Source organism: Eleginops maclovinus, chromosome 4 (genome assembly GCF_036324505.1).
Source record: "Eleginops maclovinus isolate JMC-PN-2008 ecotype Puerto Natales chromosome 4, JC_Emac_rtc_rv5, whole genome shotgun sequence".
NCBI lineage: Eukaryota > Metazoa > Chordata > Actinopteri > Perciformes > Eleginopidae > Eleginops > Eleginops maclovinus.
In genome coordinates this window covers 27139798-27160545 of record NC_086352.1, presented here as the reverse complement: position 1 = coordinate 27160545, position 20748 = coordinate 27139798, and the positions used below count along the sequence as shown (strand labels likewise).

General features: G+C 43.3%; 1 protein-coding gene across 3 annotated transcripts in view; it reads left to right on the top strand.

Annotated features, from left to right (window-relative positions):
• Positions 1-20748, top strand: part of nav2a (neuron navigator 2a) — a 196293-nt gene that overhangs the window by 163360 nt on the left and 12185 nt on the right. The window contains exons 12-22 of one of the 3 annotated variants that reach the window (XM_063881447.1): positions 5388-5517; positions 7510-7819; positions 8016-8733; positions 10038-10257; positions 11460-11734; positions 12786-12851; positions 13522-13566; positions 14096-14256; positions 14670-14852; positions 18205-18257; positions 20637-20660. In XM_063881447.1, coding sequence (XP_063737517.1) covers positions 5388-5517; positions 7510-7819; positions 8016-8733; positions 10038-10257; positions 11460-11734; positions 12786-12851; positions 13522-13566; positions 14096-14256; positions 14670-14852; positions 18205-18257; positions 20637-20660 — 2185 coding nt within the window. The remainder of the gene's footprint in view (positions 1-5387; positions 5518-7509; positions 7820-8015; positions 8734-10037; positions 10258-11459; positions 11735-12785; positions 12852-13521; positions 13567-14095; positions 14257-14669; positions 14853-18204; positions 18258-20636; positions 20661-20748) is intronic. The other 2 variants (XM_063881445.1, XM_063881446.1) reach the window with 2 other exon arrangements.

Below are 20748 nucleotides of genomic sequence, written 5' to 3'. Positions count from 1 at the left end.
AAGGTAAAATTGGGCTTCAACCACATTTTTTATTAATAATTTGAAATCGGTGGCTTGTGTTTTTTGTTTCCACACTTCAAACCATGCAGTGTAATGATTTTAAAGAGTTTCCTATAGTTTTTGTTACTCAACGTCAACAAATATAAACTTTTTTATGCAGGTTTTTGCGCCGTGTTAATGGAAATACAATACAGATGGAGAAGCGACTCTTCTGTGAATAACCACAACAAGAGGGCTTTGTGGGAAAGACATCAACTGGCTCAACGACTAGAGAAAAAACTCTTATTTTCTCAGTGCTCCCATCGTCTGTGAAAAAGATTTGAATATTTCAAACCAGATGAGCAAAAGAGGACAAATTCTGGGCAACGTTTGTCTTTATATTATTATAACGTGTACCATTTTCTTATCTTGCGCCCAGAGATCTCATGATGCAGGTTAGAATCAGGAGTCACATGCTTGTGTTTCATTCCATCACTCAGGCGACAATGGGCTGGTTTGTATGCAGTGTGTGTTTGAGTAGTGTGTCCAGGCACATGTGAGAAATTCCACATGTTGGTCTGGGTAGCCCTTTAAATATCGCTTTCTGTTGCGTGACCGGATGCAGCATGGTGGAGTCGCGTGCCTGTGTTCATGCAGTTCACAGCCATGCGTGTCACATGTGAAGAGTTTTTTTTTTCAAACTGTGGATCCGGGTCACTCCGTCGAATCTAAGGGAGTGTTTGTTTACACACCAAATGGAGAGAGAAAGAGCCGAGTCAGAGGAAATGTGTCTGAAAGAGAGACCGTCTCTGGGATCTCAACGCTTTGATAAAGTCTCTGACTGCAGATAGATGGGAGACAATGGGACCAGACAGGGGGGGGGGGGGGGACATTCCTGAGTGTGTGGTCCAGTCCAGTCCTGTCATTTCTCTTCCTTGCAGGGACAGCTGTGTCATTTTCGAACCACACGGCTCCTCTGTCCAGTCTGTAATGTGTCAGGTCCAGTCCCAGCGCCCCTTCACTGCATACCTCCCCCTCACACTGTCCATTTCTTTCTTTTATTGTCTTTAAAGGAACATGAACCCTTAATGTAGTACAATTGTAGTTGTTGTTCTCGCTAAAATATTTCAAAATGGATAGCGTCTACATTTTCCTTTATTCTGTTGAGGAAAATGAACATTTTATGGAAATAACTCATCAATCCAGTCCAGGTATTAAAGACACCCGCGATCATATCTTCAGATCTAATCAGCCAAGAGCTTGCATGTTTAAAAGCAGTTTTCTGAACCCTAAGGCAAAGAACAGATACTGATGAGATAAATCGTTCAAACTATATAAAGCTCAATAATTTATATATGATTCCACTGAGAACAGATAAATAATAATGTGGTATCAGGGCCTAGCCTTACGAGAAACGTGTTTTTCCCTCTGCGTTCCATTATGCAAACCATATATTTATAGCCGTGGGAGAACCTGTTTTGCATCCCTGATCGTGCTGATATACTTTGGATAAACTCACAACAACAGCCCCTCAGTCACGATGTGTGTTGTCTCAACAGCATACACAGACCTCACCCGTCATCTGGGACCCCTCCACCGAACCCTGAGGACTATAGAGTCAGAAAAAGTGTAATTTGTGTGTGTGTGTCTGTCTCTGTAAGGACAGATTCTGAGAGCTGGGTCTATTTGATCTACAGTATCTGCAGTGGGAGGACCAGCAGTCCCCCCTCAAACACAGGAAATCCCCTTACTTCTGCTTCACGGCTCTGTTGTGGCCGCACGTCTGTGTGTATATTTCTGTGGTGCAGATCCTGTGTGCCTGTGCCAGCATTGGACGGGTTTTTCAGAAGGGGGGGGGGGGGGGTTGCAGTACTGCCGGGCTGACCACAGTCGCACAGGAAAAGTTAAACAAACACAACTGTGGCCTTTTTTCTCAGGACCCTTCTAGAAACTGCTATTGGCTGATCCACATGGCATCCCCCCCCTCTATTGGTCCCGTTAGCGCCCCCCACTTTGCTCTTCTCTTTGGACGTTTGACCTGTGACCTTTGACCCCTTTGGGAAAGCAGAAAGCTCCCTATAGGGACCCGGGCGAGAGGCGAGGTTCCTCTCTGGAATTTCTTGATTTGGGTCACTTTTCCTTCTCCACTACTGTCCTCCCTGACCGCTTTACAAGCTCTCTTTGGTGAGGGAGAGAAGTGAGTCTCTGTTTGCTCACAAAGTTTTAACTGGCCAGCTGATTTTCACCCAGAATCCAACTGCTTTTCCATCGCTGTCATCACCCTGTTGCATAATGAAAGCATAAATCTGAATTTCCTAAAAGGGATCCCAGCAGCTAGATACTGTACGAGGTATCCTTAGGTGAAGTGAGCCTGACAGGAAGAAGCCCTTCACCTCTTCCTCTCAATGTAATGATCTTCAGCGGTCAGTTTGTGTTTGGCTCCACCAGCCTGCAGTTTCCGTCTCCTCTGATTGGCCGTAAATGGCTCGGCGGTGGTTAACTGGCGGGTTGCTTTGCCAAGCAGGAGGCTGTGGGCTGGGCCACGCCGCTTAGCCTGATCTCTAATTAGCACTGGCTTGTCAGTCAGTCAGGGTGGATCTGTCTGGGAAATTGCAGTCTTGCACACACAGACTCACAAAGCATCTCTGGGAATCACACAGGAGGGCAGCGCCGGGACGAGGACTGTCCTGCAGTCTGTCTGTGATCATGTGGCTCTGACTTGTGTTTGATTCCTGTCGGGCTGTAGTGGCTTATTTAGGGCTCGGGGTGTGTTTGTGTGCTCTATTAGTGGTGTGGCTGCAGCAGTGAAGTGGTTAACAGTCCCGGGGGAGGCTCATGTTACCAGCGGCTGGGCAACTCCTTCCCTCTTCTCACCCCCCCAGTTTCTCTCTCTGTTAGTCCAGAGAGAGACCAACAGTGCCCGAGGGATGAACCATCAGTGCAACTAGTGACAAAGAAGCTCAATCTAGGAACCCTGCCAGGGCGAGAGACATAGAGGGAGCTGAGAGAGAAAGAGAAGGAGAGGCAGAAAGAGAGGGAGTGGGGGAGACATTTGGCTGTGTGAACTCTCAGCGGCATGAAGTCATGAAGCTCTCGGTACAGCTTGGCATTTTCCCGCAGCGCCCTGGTTCCCACGGCAACCCAGAGGCACTGACCAGGTAGGGGGGTGTGTGTGTGTGTGAACTTTGTATTTAACTAAAATAATAACAATAACAATGTTCATTGTTCTGCGTTCAGGTAGATCTAAGATCTTTGTACGTTTGTTTCCATGTCTGTTTCTGCATGGATGTCCTCATAGTGTGTGTGTGTGTGTGTGTGTGTGTGTGTGTGTGTGTGTGTGTGTGTGTGTGTGTGTGTGTGTGTGTGTGTGTGTGTGTGTGTGTGTGTGTGTGTGTGTGTGTGTGTGTGTGTGTGTGTGTGTGTGTGTGTGTGTGTGTGTGGAGGGGGGGGGGGACTTTCCCCATGTGGCTGTATGGATGAGCTGAGACGCTTGTGGTCACTCTAAATCTCTCAGCACCTCTCTCTCAGTGCGTCTGCTCCACGGATGCTTTCAAACTCTCCGCTCTGCTGCTCTTTGATTTATTCTGCCAGTCTATCCAAAAGGAAGTCATGCCCCCCCTACCCCTGTTTGTCAGGCTGTTAGCAAGATTGATTAAAACACAGCATATGTACTTTGCTGGAAATCTAGCAGCTGATTGGATTTAGTGGTAATCTGAGTCTGGGTTTTCAACCATTTGCGATTCTTTGTTTTTTGTTTAGTTCTTTTTTGAAAGCTGCAATTATGATGTTGTGTTTACGTGTTGGTGGGAAACAAGCAGGACTTCCAAGTTGGCTGCTCAACAACACAGCTTTGACTTTCTTCTTTGCTCATCTAACAATCTTACTCGACACAATAATGAATGGCATTGTCATATGAAGCGCTGGGTAGTGAGGTCTTTCTGTTTCTATAAAGTATCAACATCTGTTTGGTATCAAACCTGTTTTAAGGGAAATCTGCCAGTTATTTACTTGTATTGTATATATTTGATATCTTTGTTTGGCTGCCTTATTAAAACCGGTTTAGTAGAAAGTATTGTTTGGTATTGATTTATTCCAATAAATCCACCTTGATGAAGTCATTCACTGTTTCCAGCTGCTCAAATGTGAGGATTGGTTTCTTTCTTCGGCTGTAAATTCATAACATCACTGAATATCTTTGAGTTGATTTTTTAGCACAATTTTCTTCAATCGTTTGTGTGTGTGTGTCATTGATGATTATTATTCCCAGTTTTCTTACAAAGACTTTATTGAGAGTTGTTGTGAATCATTAGTGGACTCTTGGAGACTGTGAAATACAGTCTGAGAACACCAGCTGTGTGTGTGTGTGTGTGTGTGTGTGTGTGTGTGTGTGTGTGTGTGTGTGTGTGTGTGTGTGTGTGTGTGTGTGTGTGTGTGTGTGTGTGTGTGTGTGTGTGTGTGTGTGTGTGTGTGTGTGTGTGTGTGTGTGTGTGTGTGTGTGTGTGTGTGTGTGTGTGTGTGTCCGTGTCCGTGTCCGTCCTCTGGTGCAGCCGACCCTGCATTGGCTATGACCATCAGCCTCCCTCTGGTCCTTTCAGACTGATGTTTGCCAACTGGCCAAGCTTCCTGTCCCCCATAGACTCCCGGTGGATGCGCACACACACACACATATTAACGCATTTCCAGCATTAACTTCCAGCGTGTTTGCTCTGTTCACATGGGTTTGTTTGAACAACTCAGACACACACATGCTCACACAGAGACGCACTGCTGTGATGTCAGCCCTCCAACAAGCCTTTGTTCATATGATAGACAACCCCCATTCAGCCTGTCGGTGTGTGTGCCTGTTTGTACCCTCGCTGAAGTCAGTACTGACGGAGAATAAAGGAAAGGGAATCTCCAGGCAGTCTGAGAAGCCGGATCTATCTTTTACATTTATCTATTTAAATTTCCATTTAGCTCAGTAGTGAATTTTCTTCTCTTCTTCTCATACAGAAGCATGCAATTATCAGAAAAACCCGCACTTGCTGTCCTACATAATAAAGTACTGTAACATTTAGACACATTCAGTATCAATCCATATCAAAAATCAACCCAAAACAAACAGTACATACTGCACATGTAAGTATGAAACAAGAAAAAGGGTAAATTATTGAACTTTTCAGCATTAGCAAACATTTAAATCAAGCTTCAGGTCAGCTGATACAGAACAGTGTTGTGTTCATGGTATAAAAACTCTCACAGCACTCTGATGTGTCTCTGCTGCCTGTCTGCTGAGTTATTTAATGTCTGTCTCTTCAAAGGGGAACAAAACGTGTTTCTCTGATGTCTGCAAAATTGCCCCCATCCGCTCCACAAAGATTTATTGTGTCTGGAGTATAAAGTGAACCTCTTTTTTTCTCCTCGTCCAGCTGGGATGACAGCAGCTCTGTGAGCAGTGGCATCAGCGACAACATCGACACAGATGACATCAACACTAGCTCCTCGATCTCCTCCTATGCCAACACACCGGCTGCGAAACGCAAGGGCCTGAACACACAAGTAAGACTACACACACACTCTCTGACACACACAGCCATAATAAAGAAGAATATACAACTTGTCTTTCAATGATTGCACCACAGGCTGGGTTAGCAAATTCTGTTTTGGATACAGTTCCAAGTGAAATAAATCTGAGGAAAAATAAATCTATTCGAATATTTCCATTTTGTTCTCCCTTTTTATCAGAAAAGAGTGTAGAAAAAGCTTCTAATAACAAGTTGTTTATTACTTTTCATATACGTTTTTGACTTTTACCTCTTGTTTGGTTGTTTTGTTTAAAGTCTTTAATAGATTCAGTTAAAGGTTGGAAAGCGTATTTGATTGATTTGATTCAGACAAATGTGCAAGTAGTTCACCTCTCCTGTCTGCAAACTGTCATGACTGTTGGAGATATCAAGGGTAGTGTTTCTTATGAAGATGGAAGAAAATCATTTATTTTGCTAGGTTAGAATCGGTTCTGTGCTTCTATATTAATGGTATATCTTATTGCCGTTGAGAAATCCACTGTTAATTAGCAACTTTGTGGATGTCTTTTGATATAGTTTGAAAGCTGTGCTGTAAGAAGGCTTTTGAGTTGTTGAAGCCTATGGGACCCCTGAACAATACATTAAGGTGCAAAAGAGATTCCACCATTTAAAACTGAAACATGATGTTCAAGGTCCCTGTTTGAAAATATGACCTCATGAGTTTAATTTGAGGGTAGCGTGAGTTTTCCAGGGCAATACATTCCACATAAGGTCTCTCGAAGGTTTTAAATGAAACATCCACATTAGTCCAGTAGCCTAATTTCCTACCACATTGCGATATTGGCTGGAAGAAACATAAACTAGATGTTTTCAGTGGTAAACTGATGCAACCGTGTCTTTCCATTTGGCCTAAAGCCAGCCTTCCTCTGCATTCAGAGAAGAATGCGAGAATACAGCTGCGGACTCACATGGCTAAAGCTGATGTTGACTCTGGCCTCCAGTCATTAAACACTGATTAACAGCCGCTATGCTTCAGGAAAGTGATCGCTCAGACGATAATATTGTCAGCTGACTCATGTGTATCGCCACACTCTGTGTCGCGGCTGATGTTGAGCCGCTCATCACGTGACGTGTGTCCGTTATGGCTGCAAAGGTTGAGGTGCTGAAGAAAAACAAAGGAGTGCACAAAGGAGCCTTTCTCTGAGTAAATCAACCTGACACAGTGCAGGTTCATTAAGTCTGTTTTAAATTCTGTGAGCGAAGCAGCTCGCTGCATTTCTGTTGTGTTGCCTTGGCAAGTGCAGAATAGACTTAAAAGCAGCCATCGTCCCTCAAACAGCTTTAATTTACTGTTAGGGAAATAAAGGCGATGGGGAACTGGCTAATATAAAATTCTAGTTCAGCAGTAACTACCCTTCAGTATGTTTTAGATTCTAAACAAATGAAAGTGTGAATTCTGGATAATCATCAGACATTGTAAGTCAGATTTATTAGATGAGACTTCGTGGACATCTCTGCTGTGAGTCTCAACAGCTCAAAGCAACTATAATAAATCCTCACAGTTTTTGCAGGTTAATGTCTCTGATCAAGGTAAAACTAAAATAAGATGGCACAAAACAAGTTGCTTCACTAGTCTTGTTACCTTGAAGGATTTGGTCCACCTTAAAAAACACTAAAAATAACTCAGACTTTGAAAGAAAGTGTCAAATGTCGTCTCACTTACACCGTAAACCATTGAAAGATGTGAAGGACTTGCACTTTCTTGTATTGTTTATGACCTCAAACCTCTTCTAAAAGACTCAAGCCATGTTTTTAATTCAAATAAATAGCTTTTGTCAAACTGAGGAGAACTATCTGCCCGGCCGTACTGCTCAGGTGACGGCGGTGTGGATGCTGGCAGGATTACACAGCATGATGGCTGTGTTCATAAAATGAAGTGCTTTTCAGAAGTACTTGGCATCGTCTCATAAAAGACGCTTTCTTCAGCAGTCATAAATCTGGTGTGTGTGTGTGTGTGTGTTCCCAGCCTGTGACAGATGCAGAGAAGCACTCTGCCTCAACAACAGTGCACCCGGCCTGGTCAGGAGACGAGGTGAAGAGGCCAGACGGTGGGTCAGACAGCGGGGTCAGGATGGAGCCGGGCTCCAAGTGGAGCCGCCGGAACCCCTCCGACATCTCAGACGAGTCAGACAAGGGCAGCTCGGGGAGGAAGACCCCCTCCGTGTCCCACACAGGCTCCTGGAGGAGAGGCATGAGCACTCAGGTGGGGGTGACATCCCCCCGGACTAAAAGCAACAGTAGCACAGGCTCGGGTGGCCTCAAGAGCCACAGTTCAGGTAACACAGAGAGCCATAATAGAACATATCATAAATATCTAATAATAGAAAATCTATAAATTACGGAATAGAGTAAAAAACCTGCTTTATGTCTCTTTTCTTGATCGTATTTGATACAATGTAATCAGAGTTGGTGTGCAATCGAGTAGCAGTAGCACCCTCGCCCCGCTAATCTCTTGTTCTGTCTGTCCTGCAGCAAAGACGGATGATGTAAAGGTATCAGAAAAGGGTCGCCTCTCTCCTCGTCCTAACGGCCTTCACCGCTCGCCCTCAGACGCAGGGCGCAGCAGCGGCGACGAGGCAAAGAAACAATCCATCCCCACCAGCCGCACGTCCACGTCAAACGCCCTCACGCACACCATTTCAGACCCCCACTCCCATGCTCACACCTCGCGCACCCCTACCAGCACCTTCGGCTTCAAGAAGCAGGGCCACGGGATGGTAACCATTGTTACTGCAAGCGGCGCCACCATCACAAGTGGCTCGGCTACCCTTGGGAAGATGCCCAAATCTGGAGCACGCTCACTCGCTGGAGGGTTGAAGGTCGGTGGGCACGATGGCGGGTCTGCGTTAGGACACCACGACGACGGTTTCCTCCCCATGAGTGCCCGCTCCACGCTGCAGTACCGCAGCCTGCCGAGACCCAGCCGCTCGGGAGCCACCGCACGCAATGGAAACCGCTCCTCCACCAGCAGCATTGAGGCCGCCGTGCTGTCGGTTACGACTCACGGGAAAAACTCAATGGGCCTGACAAAAGCCAACGGCACAGGAGGCCTGCTGGCCAATCAGACGGACCGGGAGAAGGGCGTGTCGGAGATCGACAACCTGAGGAGTGGAGTCGTGATGCAGAGTGGAGGAGCAGCGACGGTTCCTCTGACAGGAAGACAGCAGGTTTCCTCCCCTACGCTGCGCAGGTGAGCGTTACAGAAGTGACCCCGCAGACATGATGACAAACGACTGATGAGACATGATGAGTGGGCTCTTTTCTTGTATCAGCTTGAGTGCACCAACACAGCACACACTCACACACACAAAGAGAAGACCATTTAAAAAAGTAATCATGCAGTCACAATAGATGATAAGCAGTGGTGAGTAAGAATTACTCGTGTGGGCTTGTTTCACACGCACACACACACACGCACACACACACACACACACACACACACACACACACACATACACACACATACATACATACATACACATACACACACACACACACACAGGCTCAGGGAGGTAAAATCAGGCCATTGTGAAAGGCTTTGAGATTTGCTGATCAGCTGCCAAGCCTCAGCCTTGGTGGTGCAGGGGGAGGGTGTGGTGCAGGGTAATGGGAGCTGAGTCTTACCTCAGCGCTCTGCCCTCATTAATGTGAGGGAGTGATAACTTTTCAAAGAGGCTGTGTGCTGACATTATCGCCCACCGCGGCTCCAGTCATCGCAGCCTGCCATTTAACTCTAACCCAGGATTAGCGGAGAACCAGGAGTGTGTGTGTGTGTGTGTGTGTGTGTGTGTGTGTGTGTGTGTGTGTGTGTGTGTGTGTGTGTGTGTGTGTGTGTGTGTGTGTGTGTGTGTGTGTGTGTGTGTGTGTGTGTGTGTGTGTGTGTGTGTGTGTGTGTGTGTGTGTGTGTGTGTGTGTGTGTGTGTGTGTGTGTGTTGGCCTTGACTAAAGTCTGAGCAAACTCTACCTTTCCATGCTCTGCACAGAACCAAACCTGTGTTTTTGTCCTGTGAGCTTCAGGACCTTGGGGATGGAAATCAGCCAGCCTGCTTCTTTGATCTTTGATAAATGTGTTGTTTGAGTGCTGTTAATATTCATAATCCCTGGAGGTCAAATCGTCATGATTTGTATTATCCCATGACCTTTCTACTTGCAGCAGCATCAGTTTTATAATAACATGTATTCAAAGGAAAAGGCTTCAAGCTAATTCAAAACCTGCAGATGTTCTTTAAAAGCAATGTTTAATAATGAAGTGTTAAAAAGTTGTTGTTATGTACAGAATGCTATGTGAAACATATAGATGTAGACACTAGTTAAAAGACATATTTTTTAAGGTCACTGAAAGCATTGTTCTTTCTATAAAAATTCCTAAAGTAATTGATAATTGGATTTGCTTAAATTCCCCGTAATGAAAATCATATTAAGAAATGACATCATCTGTTCTTTTTGTTCAGTAGTACTCTGGCCTGTTTTTTAACGCTCTCTTATTTTCCACAGATTGTTTGGTGGGAAGCCCAGCAACAAATCTCCGGTCACCACGGCTGAAAACATGAAGAACTCAACCGTTATCTCCAACCCCCACGCCACCATGAACCATGTGGGCACGGTGCTGGAGTCCCCCGACGGAGGGCTGGGAGCCGTGGACGGCGACACCAGCAGCCCCATGTTTGGAGGCAGACTGCAGGGGATAGGGATGGGGACGCTGGGCAGCGAGCAGGTGAGTGACAACATGTCAACATTTACCGTTCTGTGTGTCAGCGCACTCTGTAAACCGTGGGAGCAGAAATAAGAAGATCATCCATGAGCTCTGAAGGATTACTGGCTGTGACTCTCCTTGGTAACCAACCAGTGACTGCTTTTGTTTATTTAAAGGCTTTAGTTTACATAATGTGGAAAACGTGTTTTTTCAAATCAAGTTTTAAAAGTCTTTTGAGCGAAATATGGCTCCTTTATAGCAACTGAAGCAGCCTGGTTTATCCTTAAAACTGAGTCACGGGGGCGGCTACTTATTCATTAGTGACGCTGCTATTTTCAGCCGTATACAGATTTTCCAACTGCCCCCCATCCATTACTAACCATAAGCAGAGGGAAGCCTTATTCCTCTTTCTTTTGAGTTTATTTTAGAGCTGCTTTTTGAGTAATTTGTAGCCATGCTAGTGGTCCACCACTTTGTCCAGACTGCAACATCTCAACAGCTATTGGAGGTATAAAGTTTGTAAATATATCACATCTTTCTCCTGAAGGTTGTTCGTGACTTCATTCTTTAAACTCGTCATAGTCAATTATTTTGAACCTAGAGATACTGCGTCTCCCCTCAGGCTGGATAGAGCGTTATAAGACACCGGATTATTAGCAAACTGTCACACTGGAGTCACATGTGTTTTTACGATTGGACTGACTATGTTGCTTATGTGTGTGTTTGGGTGTCTGTTAGCTAATGACTAGGCTTTGGCGGGGACACAATAACTATTTAGTATTCACCTGACTAATAGCACAACCCACTGAATTCCTCTACTACTAATGTGTGTAGCTACATGCTTGACTTACTGAAGGCTACATTTTGCAGCAGAGCAGCTAACTATGAGCATGCTCAGTCATGAAGTGGTCGTCACCTTCTCACATGACTCAGAAATGTATCAGATCATGTCTGTCATTAAATGACTCACAACTGTTTAAGCACTAGGATATCTTTACAAACAGTATAGGTTCAACAGTTCAGGAGTCATTAATCTTGAAGTAAATAGGCCATCCAATAAAGAAATTAAAATGTGCCAGAGAAAGCAAGCCAATCCAAACGATCTTTTGCCTGACTTTATTAATGACTTAAATAAATGAAGATATGATTTGATTTGATATGATTTAACACAAAGAAGCCCACTGATTTTTGCAAACTTTAACACCCCCTCTGCCTTTCAACAGGCCTCCAGTCCTGGCTCAGTGTACTCCTCCACCGGCCCCTCAAACAGCCTGACGTGGGGCACCACCTTCAGCAGCTCCTCTGCCCAGAGCAGGGAGAGCACGCTGGGCGGACACGGCGGGGCAAGCAGCATGGGATACCCCTCCGTCAGCAGCATGCACACCAGCAGCGAGTCCATCGACATGAGCCTGGGCAGCGCCGGCCACGGGACCCACAGGGAGGACACACTGTCCGCTCTGGGCCGCACCGGTAGCGTCAAGACCGGCATGTCTGAGAGGTGAGGACACAAAAAGGAGGGATTTTCCTTTTTTTCCCTTGTTTTCCTTTTCAAGAAGACAACATCAAATTTAAACACCTGATCTTCAGTGTAACATCTTGTTTTTGTCAAAAACCACATTTGAGGTTGTTTCAGGATTTCTTACATACACTCTGTTAGCAACATTAGCCACTATAAGCTTATCAGACCCAGTAAGATTGTCACAGGAAATCCTGTCGGTTTGTTAAACTGAGCAAGGCGGTGTTTTCTTGCTTGTGTTCAACTGAAAAATGTAAAACATTGAATGCTTTATTTCTTTCTCAAAGGTTAAATAGTGTTTCTCATAATTCATTGCATTTCAGAGGTCAGTGTTCAATGACTTTGCAAGATATAGATTTGTTTATAAAGCAGATGATCAGTTTTACATATATAACACCTTATTTAAAAAACAAAAAATAGTTGTTTTAGAGCTATCTGGATGCTTGCATCTGTAAAAATTATAATCCAGTACAAGAATTGACTCTATGTAAAATGTCATGTTATGAAAATAGTCAGTCTACATGATGAGTTATTTTACTTCGTACTTGTTGAATGCACAACCTTTACTATGACATTAATACTGTCTCTGAAGGATCTAAGTCTATAATCGCTGACAATGTTAAACTCTGGCCCATTTCAGACATTAACTCCCTTTTAAAGAATCCAGAGTCGAGATGATGCACAAAGCATCCGTCGTGGCAAGGTGTCTCTTCTTGTTAGCCGTTCTGTCCATGCTCGAGCTGAGAAACAAAATCCTGTGGCGTCCTCAGACGATTACACAGTAATTATGGTCATTGTAGCAGATTCCATCCTGACAGGTTGCCTGTGTAATGTGACAGCAATGCTTCAGAGGAAACTTAATAGCATCAGCAGTTTCAGCTTCGAGGCGATGACTTCACCCTCCTCTCTGAGTGTTCTTATTAGCTTCATTGGTGAAGTGACTTCTGTTCTGAAGAACTTCTGCATCCACTTTATTCTCTAAAACTTTCTTTCTCTCTGTCTGTTGTGCGTTTTCCTCCATGTCTTCCATCAGTCCCCTGTCCTCCCCCTCCGCTAGCCCTTTATTCAGCCGAAACACGCTCCCTCGGAGGCAGGACAGGTAAATGTACCTGTGTGCAGTGTTAGGCTTCTGGTGAGGCAGCTGTGGAGGTTCCTATTAAACCACCACCTGCTGCCACACAGAGAGCATCCCACAGAGGCACAGAGACGCTGTGTGTGGTAGCTGGTTGTGTTTTGTTTTTTTTGTGCTCTGTGTGGTAGTTTGTGGTTATTTTTAGGACCTCTAGCTCCTGTATGAATGGGGATTAATGACACAGTAATGGTTGTCTGTGTGGATGCTGGCAGCTTCACTGTTTTTGTTTAGTGCTCTGTGTTCACATGCTGCCACCTTGTGGTAGCGTTTGTACGTGCACATTTAACCAATAGCATAAGAATAGGATGTTTATTATTGATTTTACACTGCAAAAATCTCAATCTGAAGCAACGTCTTATTTTAGGAAAGCAAATACAAATATTAAGCCTTTAAAACATTTTTTTTTATATTCAGAATTTTGTGTAGTAATTTCTCTTTATATCAGTGTATCAATCTTCCTTAGTATGCTTTATTTTAAGACAGTTGAGATGTTTTTGCAGTGTATATGCTGGGATGTACTAGTGTGGATCAGAAAAAAGTCAAAAGATAATATTACTGTAGGTAGTCCTTGAGAGATACAGCCACATGTTTCCTTGCCTCCTTTGCATTCCTCCTCTGAAGTGTTTCTCTCCCACAGCGGGACACACTGTGGTAGAAACACTCTGCCTAAGAAAGGACTCAGGTACTGACCTCTCTTCCTGCTGGAAATGTTGTGCTGTCACACACTGGTTCACCGAATTGTCTTGTGTCTTCAGATTGTATTTTTCTGCGTCTACATTCACTCTTCTGGGATTGTGCTCATGCTTTAAAAACATGCTTTTGACGTTTTTTGTTTGGCTCTTGGCACATGTGTTGTTGTATTGTGCTTCTGTGACGAGGCATGTCACTTTGTGGTGGTACAGATCTGTCACTGTGTTGTGCTGTAGCGGGCGTGATTTGGGGGGGGTCAAATCTTTCTTTGGCTTCCCTTCTGCTTTTCTCCCCAGTTTGTGTTGCTCTCAACTGAGAATCAATCAATCTTCACACTGTTGTAATTCCTTGTTTCGGTGTCTGATTCATCATGTTAGATCCCGGCTACTAATCAGGCTGCTTGAGAGAAAAATCCACCTCATTGCAAAAAGTCTAAAAAAAAACAGAATCATCTTTTCCTGTAAAAACACCAAAAATCCACTCTGCGCTTCCACTTCAACCTTGTCTTTAACTTCCTGTAGGTATGGCCCATCCACGCAGCTGCGAAGCCAAGAGGAGGCCCGTGATTGGCTGCGCTCCCACTCCACCAGCGGTCTGCAGGAATCAGCCAGCAACTCCCCGTTCTCCCCCAGCTCCAGCCTCACCTCCCCCTCCGGCACTCGCTTCAACTTCGGACAGCTCGGTACGCCACACACACTCCATCCAAACTCAGCAGTCCTCTGTATTTACTTCAATCACACGCAGTTCATTTCTTCTCTGCTAGCCGAGACAATTTAAAGCTAGGAAACAACTTTTAAACTCAGAGCATTATTAAAACTGCATTGCCATAAAGATAATTAGCAAGTGGCGTTTTTTTCTGGCTTGGAATATCCTTAAATGGAATATCATCAGTAAATTGGTTTATTAATGATATAACACATTAAAACAGTATTAAGCCTCTTAAAATGTGAGGGGTTTTTTTTCTTTTCTGTTTCATTCGCATTTGAAGTTGGCAGTTTTTCACAGTTTTCTGACATTTTATAGAATAATGAATAAGTAAAATGAATACCTTATGAAACAAAAACATATATATAATTTCACATTTCATTCCCACAGCCTCCAGCCCCACCTCCGCAGCTCAGATCAACATCGCCAGTCTGCGCAACAACAGCCTGACCAATCAGGAAGTCTCCTTTGACCCTTGCAGTGATAACCGCCTGAGAAACTCGTGCATGTCGCTTGACGAGAAAACTCGCACCATGAGCAGATCGGGCTCCTTCAGGGACGGCTTCGAGGAAGGTAAGAGGAGACAAGCAAAGGATGGATGAATATGAGACGAGTGCATTGAATATTCACTGACTGAGAGTCCTGGGCCCTCAGGTTGTTGGTGTAAATGTAATTACAGTGTAATCCTTTACCAATACCTGCATACCCCTGTGTCTCGATGACTCTGGATCCTCCCCGTCTTTATTCCACATCTCCGTGCCAAACAATAATTATTCCATTTGTTTGGAGAACATTAGGGCGGATTACACCCGCTCCTCTAAGAAAAGCAGTCAATCCCTTTAGAAATCCATAATCAGCTTTGCTGCAGCTTTGTTTTGTTTATTGGAAAAAGTACCCTGCTGTGGTTTTCCCACCAGCAGGCAGACTCGCGCTCAGGGGAGGGTGCTCTGCTGCAGTCTGCTCAACCCTGAGCCCAACAGAAACACAGAGCTGTTATGCACTGTTGCACACTGTGACTAGGGGAGAGTTAGGTCTATTATTGTGTTGAAACATATTATTCTTAATAGAAGAATCCAGCCTTTCACTCTAAACGATGTTAAACTGCTGCAGTTGGTGAACTTGTATTTCAATAAAATGTAATACCCATAATAAATCACAATGTAAACAACTAACACCAAGTAATGCAGCCACAAGACTTTCCTTGAATTTATTGGAAAAATCAACTGTGTGATAAGCAGTTCAATCTAAAAGTGTACTTTATTTCAAGGTTTTCAATAGATTTTTGGGGGAAATGTAGTTAATAAATAACAGCAGTTGAAGACACACATCATCACAGACTTACGGGTCCTGCAGATTTAAGTGGACATGGATGAACACTGAGGAAAGAGCAGCACTAATACATTGCAATAATGTACAACTGTCCTTTTGACTTTTTTACTGACTTAATAAATTTAAAAAAGCACAAACTGGCAATCTGAAAAAATGAACAAAAAAAGTTTGTCAGGAAAAAGCAAGATTAAAAAACTAGAACTAGGACATTTACACAAATAAAAAAACAAAACAAATGACTCGTGAGTTTCCAAATAGCACCAAAGAATGCTTGATGAAAACCATGACTGGTCAAACGTGTTGGTGCCAGTCTGATGATAAAAATCTCACAAGATCCCAGAAGAAAATTTTGCAATAAAATACAATAATGACTGTTGTCCAAACTATCCAGGAAGAAGTGTGAATCACTTTAAAACCTGCATATTAGAGCAAATCATGTGACACTGAAACTGGTTTTATAAATGTGCCTCTGTAAAATCAGCTGTTTGCATGGTTTTTAAGAGCATGGTAAATCAAGGGACCAACTTGAAAGCTCAGTTAAAAAAAAAAAAAGGAAATCCTCCCAGAAACTATTTAAAATGATTGTATATACTGCAGATGAACTTTGTGAACAACATAATGAGTTATAACCAAGAAAAACATTCAACCTCAATTATTCCCCACTGTTGGAAACACAATTGAGTTTGTATGTCCTTTAAATAAAGCATTACGTGCTTAGAGTCTGGGTGTTTTTGGGTAATCATGTATGTGAGCCTTTAAAAGACATGCCTGAGCCTCACCTGATACTGTGTAGCTATTAGATAAAAGCACAGGTAGCAACACCTAATGTGTACATGCACAATAACACAGACACACAGACGTATTATTACTGTGCCCCCCGCCCCCACACGAGCATATCTAACTCTTTTTCCAGCTCCGTGACTCTCCTCCCTTTCAGAAGAGGAGATAATGACAGGGATCACAGGGAGAGCTGAGAGAGACGTGATGACACACAACACAACTTTCTCTCTTTGTTTAAAGGGTGCTGCTCTGCGGTTTGTGTGTATATGTGTGTGTTTCCAAGGGGTAGAGTTACACAACCGTTGCTAGATTGACAGGACAAAAGTCACATCATCCACCAACACTTTGTCAGACCAGTCACTTCATCCCCTCCACCCACACCCTCCCACTCACCTTTATATATGCTCACCTTCCCCTTAAGTCTGTAATACCATGTTTTACAATAAAGACTTATTCACAGGGGATGATCTTATCCCATAGAGACAGATGATCAAACTGAGATTCATGGTGTTTAAATGTAGCAACAACTTTCTGCTCCTATTTCCTTACTGTGGAACAATTTGAGCAACAAATAATAATATATACATAACCACAGATGAACTGAAAATCTGTGTATTCTATTCAATCTTTTTTTTTTCACAAATCAACAATGTACAACTGTCATTTTGACTTTTTTACTGTCTTTAATAAATAGCGTCACTTTTGCAGTCTGTGAAGAAAGCACAGATTCTCAAAACTAACTCAACAAGCAAATGATGTAGCAACAATAAAATGTCAAACAGCACAAACCGCAGAATTCTGAAAATGAACCAAAATTTTTTCTCAGAAAAAAGCAAGAAAACTTAAACTAGGACATTTACACAAATAAGAAACCAAACAAATGACTCGTGAGTTTCCAAATAGCACCAAAGCATGTTTGATGAAAACCCTAATTGGTCAAACGTGTTGGTGCCAGTCTGATGATAAAATCTCACAAGATCCCAGAAGAACATTTAGCAATAAAATACAATAATGACTATTGTCCAAACTATCCAGGAAGAAGTGTGAGTCACTTGGAAAAACCTGCATAATATTTTCCTAAATATTTAAGACAAAACTTCTTGACATGTTTAAGTATTTCACCAACAATCTGAAACCCAATAGCATTCAGTTAACTGTCATATATAACAGATGAGCAGCTTTCCTCATGTCATAGAAACATTAATCCATTATCAGAATAGTTTCCCTTTTATTTTCTATCAGAAGTCTCAAACAATCAATGATGAATCCAAACCAGACAGCGGGGAACCCTAAATATATATTCTCTTTTTCATGTTGCTCCCAGCACACCTTGCTGTCTAGACCAAAGTTAAGATAAAAGTGTGTCCTCAGCAAACTAATGTGTGCTCCCCCTGTGAGGTGAATGAATGAATAAATCCGCTGGGATCAGCCCGGGCTCTCGGTGTGGTTGATGACATCAAGCCGCTGCTGATCTTTTCTGATCTGCTCCCAGGCAGGAAACAGTGCTGGCGTTGTGTCCTGGCCTCTGATGTGTGATTAGTGAATGAGTCATTACCAGAGTAATGCTCAGGCTGCCATTAGCTGTGCCACAGTCCGACTGCAACGTGTGGGACTTTTATCTTTACGAGCGCAGAGCTGCAGTCATTACGTTCACAAAGGAGGCGGGAAGTGCTAACACTGGGAGGATATGTGTTGGCTGGGAAGGATCGGAGCGGAGTGGGTGGTTTGTAGGGGGTTGTTGATAATCATGGTGCCGTTGTGTGTGTAGATGTACTTTTTTAATCCCCACTTTTGCTTGTGGTTTTTGTCTCTATAGTTCATGGATCATCCCTGTCTCTGGTCTCCAGCACCTCCTCCATTTACTCTACAGTGAGTACACCACTCGTCAATTTAAAGTTAATCAGACTTATGTGAATTATTTTTGAATCCTTGTGCATATTATATCTTCAATACTGATAATGTGTAGAAGCAATGTTTATGTATTATTTTAGATACTGCTTATCCCTTAGTGAGCTCTGCCAAGTTTATTTTTTCACTTTAAAATATCCCGCTCTGGAAAAGTCACAACCCTTCAATACCGCATTTAGAGGGTTCAAATGCGTTGGTTTTTTTCTTCGGGCTCATACCATCTGACCACAAGCTAAATCTTTGCTGCATATCATGCCCTAATTCTCAACAACCTTCAATCTGCTTCTTCTGCATAAACTGTTATTTTCCAATATCCCTGAAAAAGGCAAAAATTAGAGGAAGAAAAGTAAACACAGATCTGTAAAATGATTGCACCACCTTGATTAAGAGAGCAAAGCAACATCACATTGCTTCTGATGTCCTCACAGTTCATGAAGAGTCCAGAACAACCAGTTTCTGTGCTTGCCTATGGAATTATGAAATATTGAGTATTTGAGCTGGCAAGTAAGCTGTTACACATTTACACTCTAATCCATCCAGATATCTGACTCAAACACCCTGTGAGAAAAAGGGCTGGCTGTAATTACGCAGGCAAACTTGGGACAGCCCACAGTAGCCAATCAGAGCCTGGTGTTCACAGCATAGCTCCTCCCCCTGTTGTGGGCCGGTCTACTCACCTGGGCAGGTGTAGCAGAGACACTCTCAGACTTTGAATCTGTCCCCGGGACTGGCTGCTCCTTTGAGCTGGAGAGTCACATTTTTTAAGTAAGAAGGGGGGGAGAGGGTGGACCCAAAGATGATGGCGACTTTATCCCTGACGGGCACCGTCACGCCCTGGCAACTAACGGTAGGAAGGAGGACGATTTTAGAATACCTTTATTTTGCTCTGTTGGAGTAAGTTACAGCTGTAGGGAAAACATAACATTTCCTAGAAGATATAATTCCATTTTTACTTTATCCATAAACTAAGGTAAACTGATTGTCTGACTATTTTTTTTTTTACTTTGATTTTACCCTGAAATTGTTTCTTTTCTTTCACTCTCCCATGTGAGATTTATTTTGATAGCTTATTGGATTGTTTTTTATTTGTAAAGTCCCGGTTCAGGCTTTTGCATCAGAGTGAGATGTCTGTGTTATGTCTGCGTTTCCAAGACAGACAGGCTGCTGTTTGTGTACCTAGGATCAACTTGTCATGTGTGGGTGATTGACAGCTCTGTTTGGGTGCGATAGTATGCCATGTGGGCAGAACACATGTTTTTTTACACACAGCAAAGCCTGCACAGACACATCAGGCGGATGAAACCTGTTTACGCGGTTGGTAGGTGGAACCACAGGAAAAATCATTTATTATAAGAGGAGCTGCTTCACTGCAGCTGTCACAGCGGCTCCGTTCCGTTCCTTCCACAAGCCTTACAAATGCAAATAATGGATTAAGCTAAAAACGATTTATTAATTATTGTGAGAAAATGTCAAGAAAGCTTTCTGCAGAACGCATTTAGTGAACTAATAGTGGGATAAATTAGCCTAATACTGTATGTTCATTTTGATGCAGATACAGAATTTAGAAAATCCTTAAGAATAATCAGGTATATTCAGCACAATCTTAACACTTGACCTTCACATTTCTCCAAGTTTGGTTGAAATCATTTAAAAAATGTAAACATATTTTTTAAATCTCCTACTAATAAACAAACAAGCTGTATCAATGTGTTTGGTGTAATACAGACGATCACTAACACTGGATGGCACCAAAGTAAGACATTTTAAAATAGCCACATTAAAAGCAACATCCAACGTGAGCTAAAAATATTTCCAGATGGCGTTTGAGCGCCCGTTGCAGCGTGTTTATATATAAATGTGGGTGTTGTATGTTTCACTGTTTTCAGCAGCAGGGTGTGTTGTGTTCGTGTGAGCGTTTGTTTTGCCTGCTCTCACTCCCTATGTATTTGGCTACCTGTATTTTCTTTCTATTGTTCTGCGTGCAGAATATATATACAATGGGCTTCTCTCTCTCACACACACACACACACACACACACACACACACACACACACACACACACACACACACACACACACACACACACACACACACACATATGAGTGAAATGCCTTCAGGAGGATATCTCTGCTTTCCAGACACATTACACCAGACACTCTCCTCCACGGTTTATACAGCTGGTCTCCATGCTGCTAATAAATCACACTGGAGTCAGGACATGTGCATGGTGTGGTCTGACCTGCGGCAGCTTCAACTGCTCTTCCTTTTCATTAAAGCGTGTCACAATTCCATCAGTTCCTCCTCTAATGATTTTCTTTCTTCTGATGTTTGTTTTTACAGAACGAGGAGAAGTCTCAGTCGGAGGTAAGCTTCAGCCCGCCCAGCTCACTTCTATCACATGTTTCCTCTTTAATTTTCTGTGCAGTGACTGGACTTGTTGGAACATGGGGGC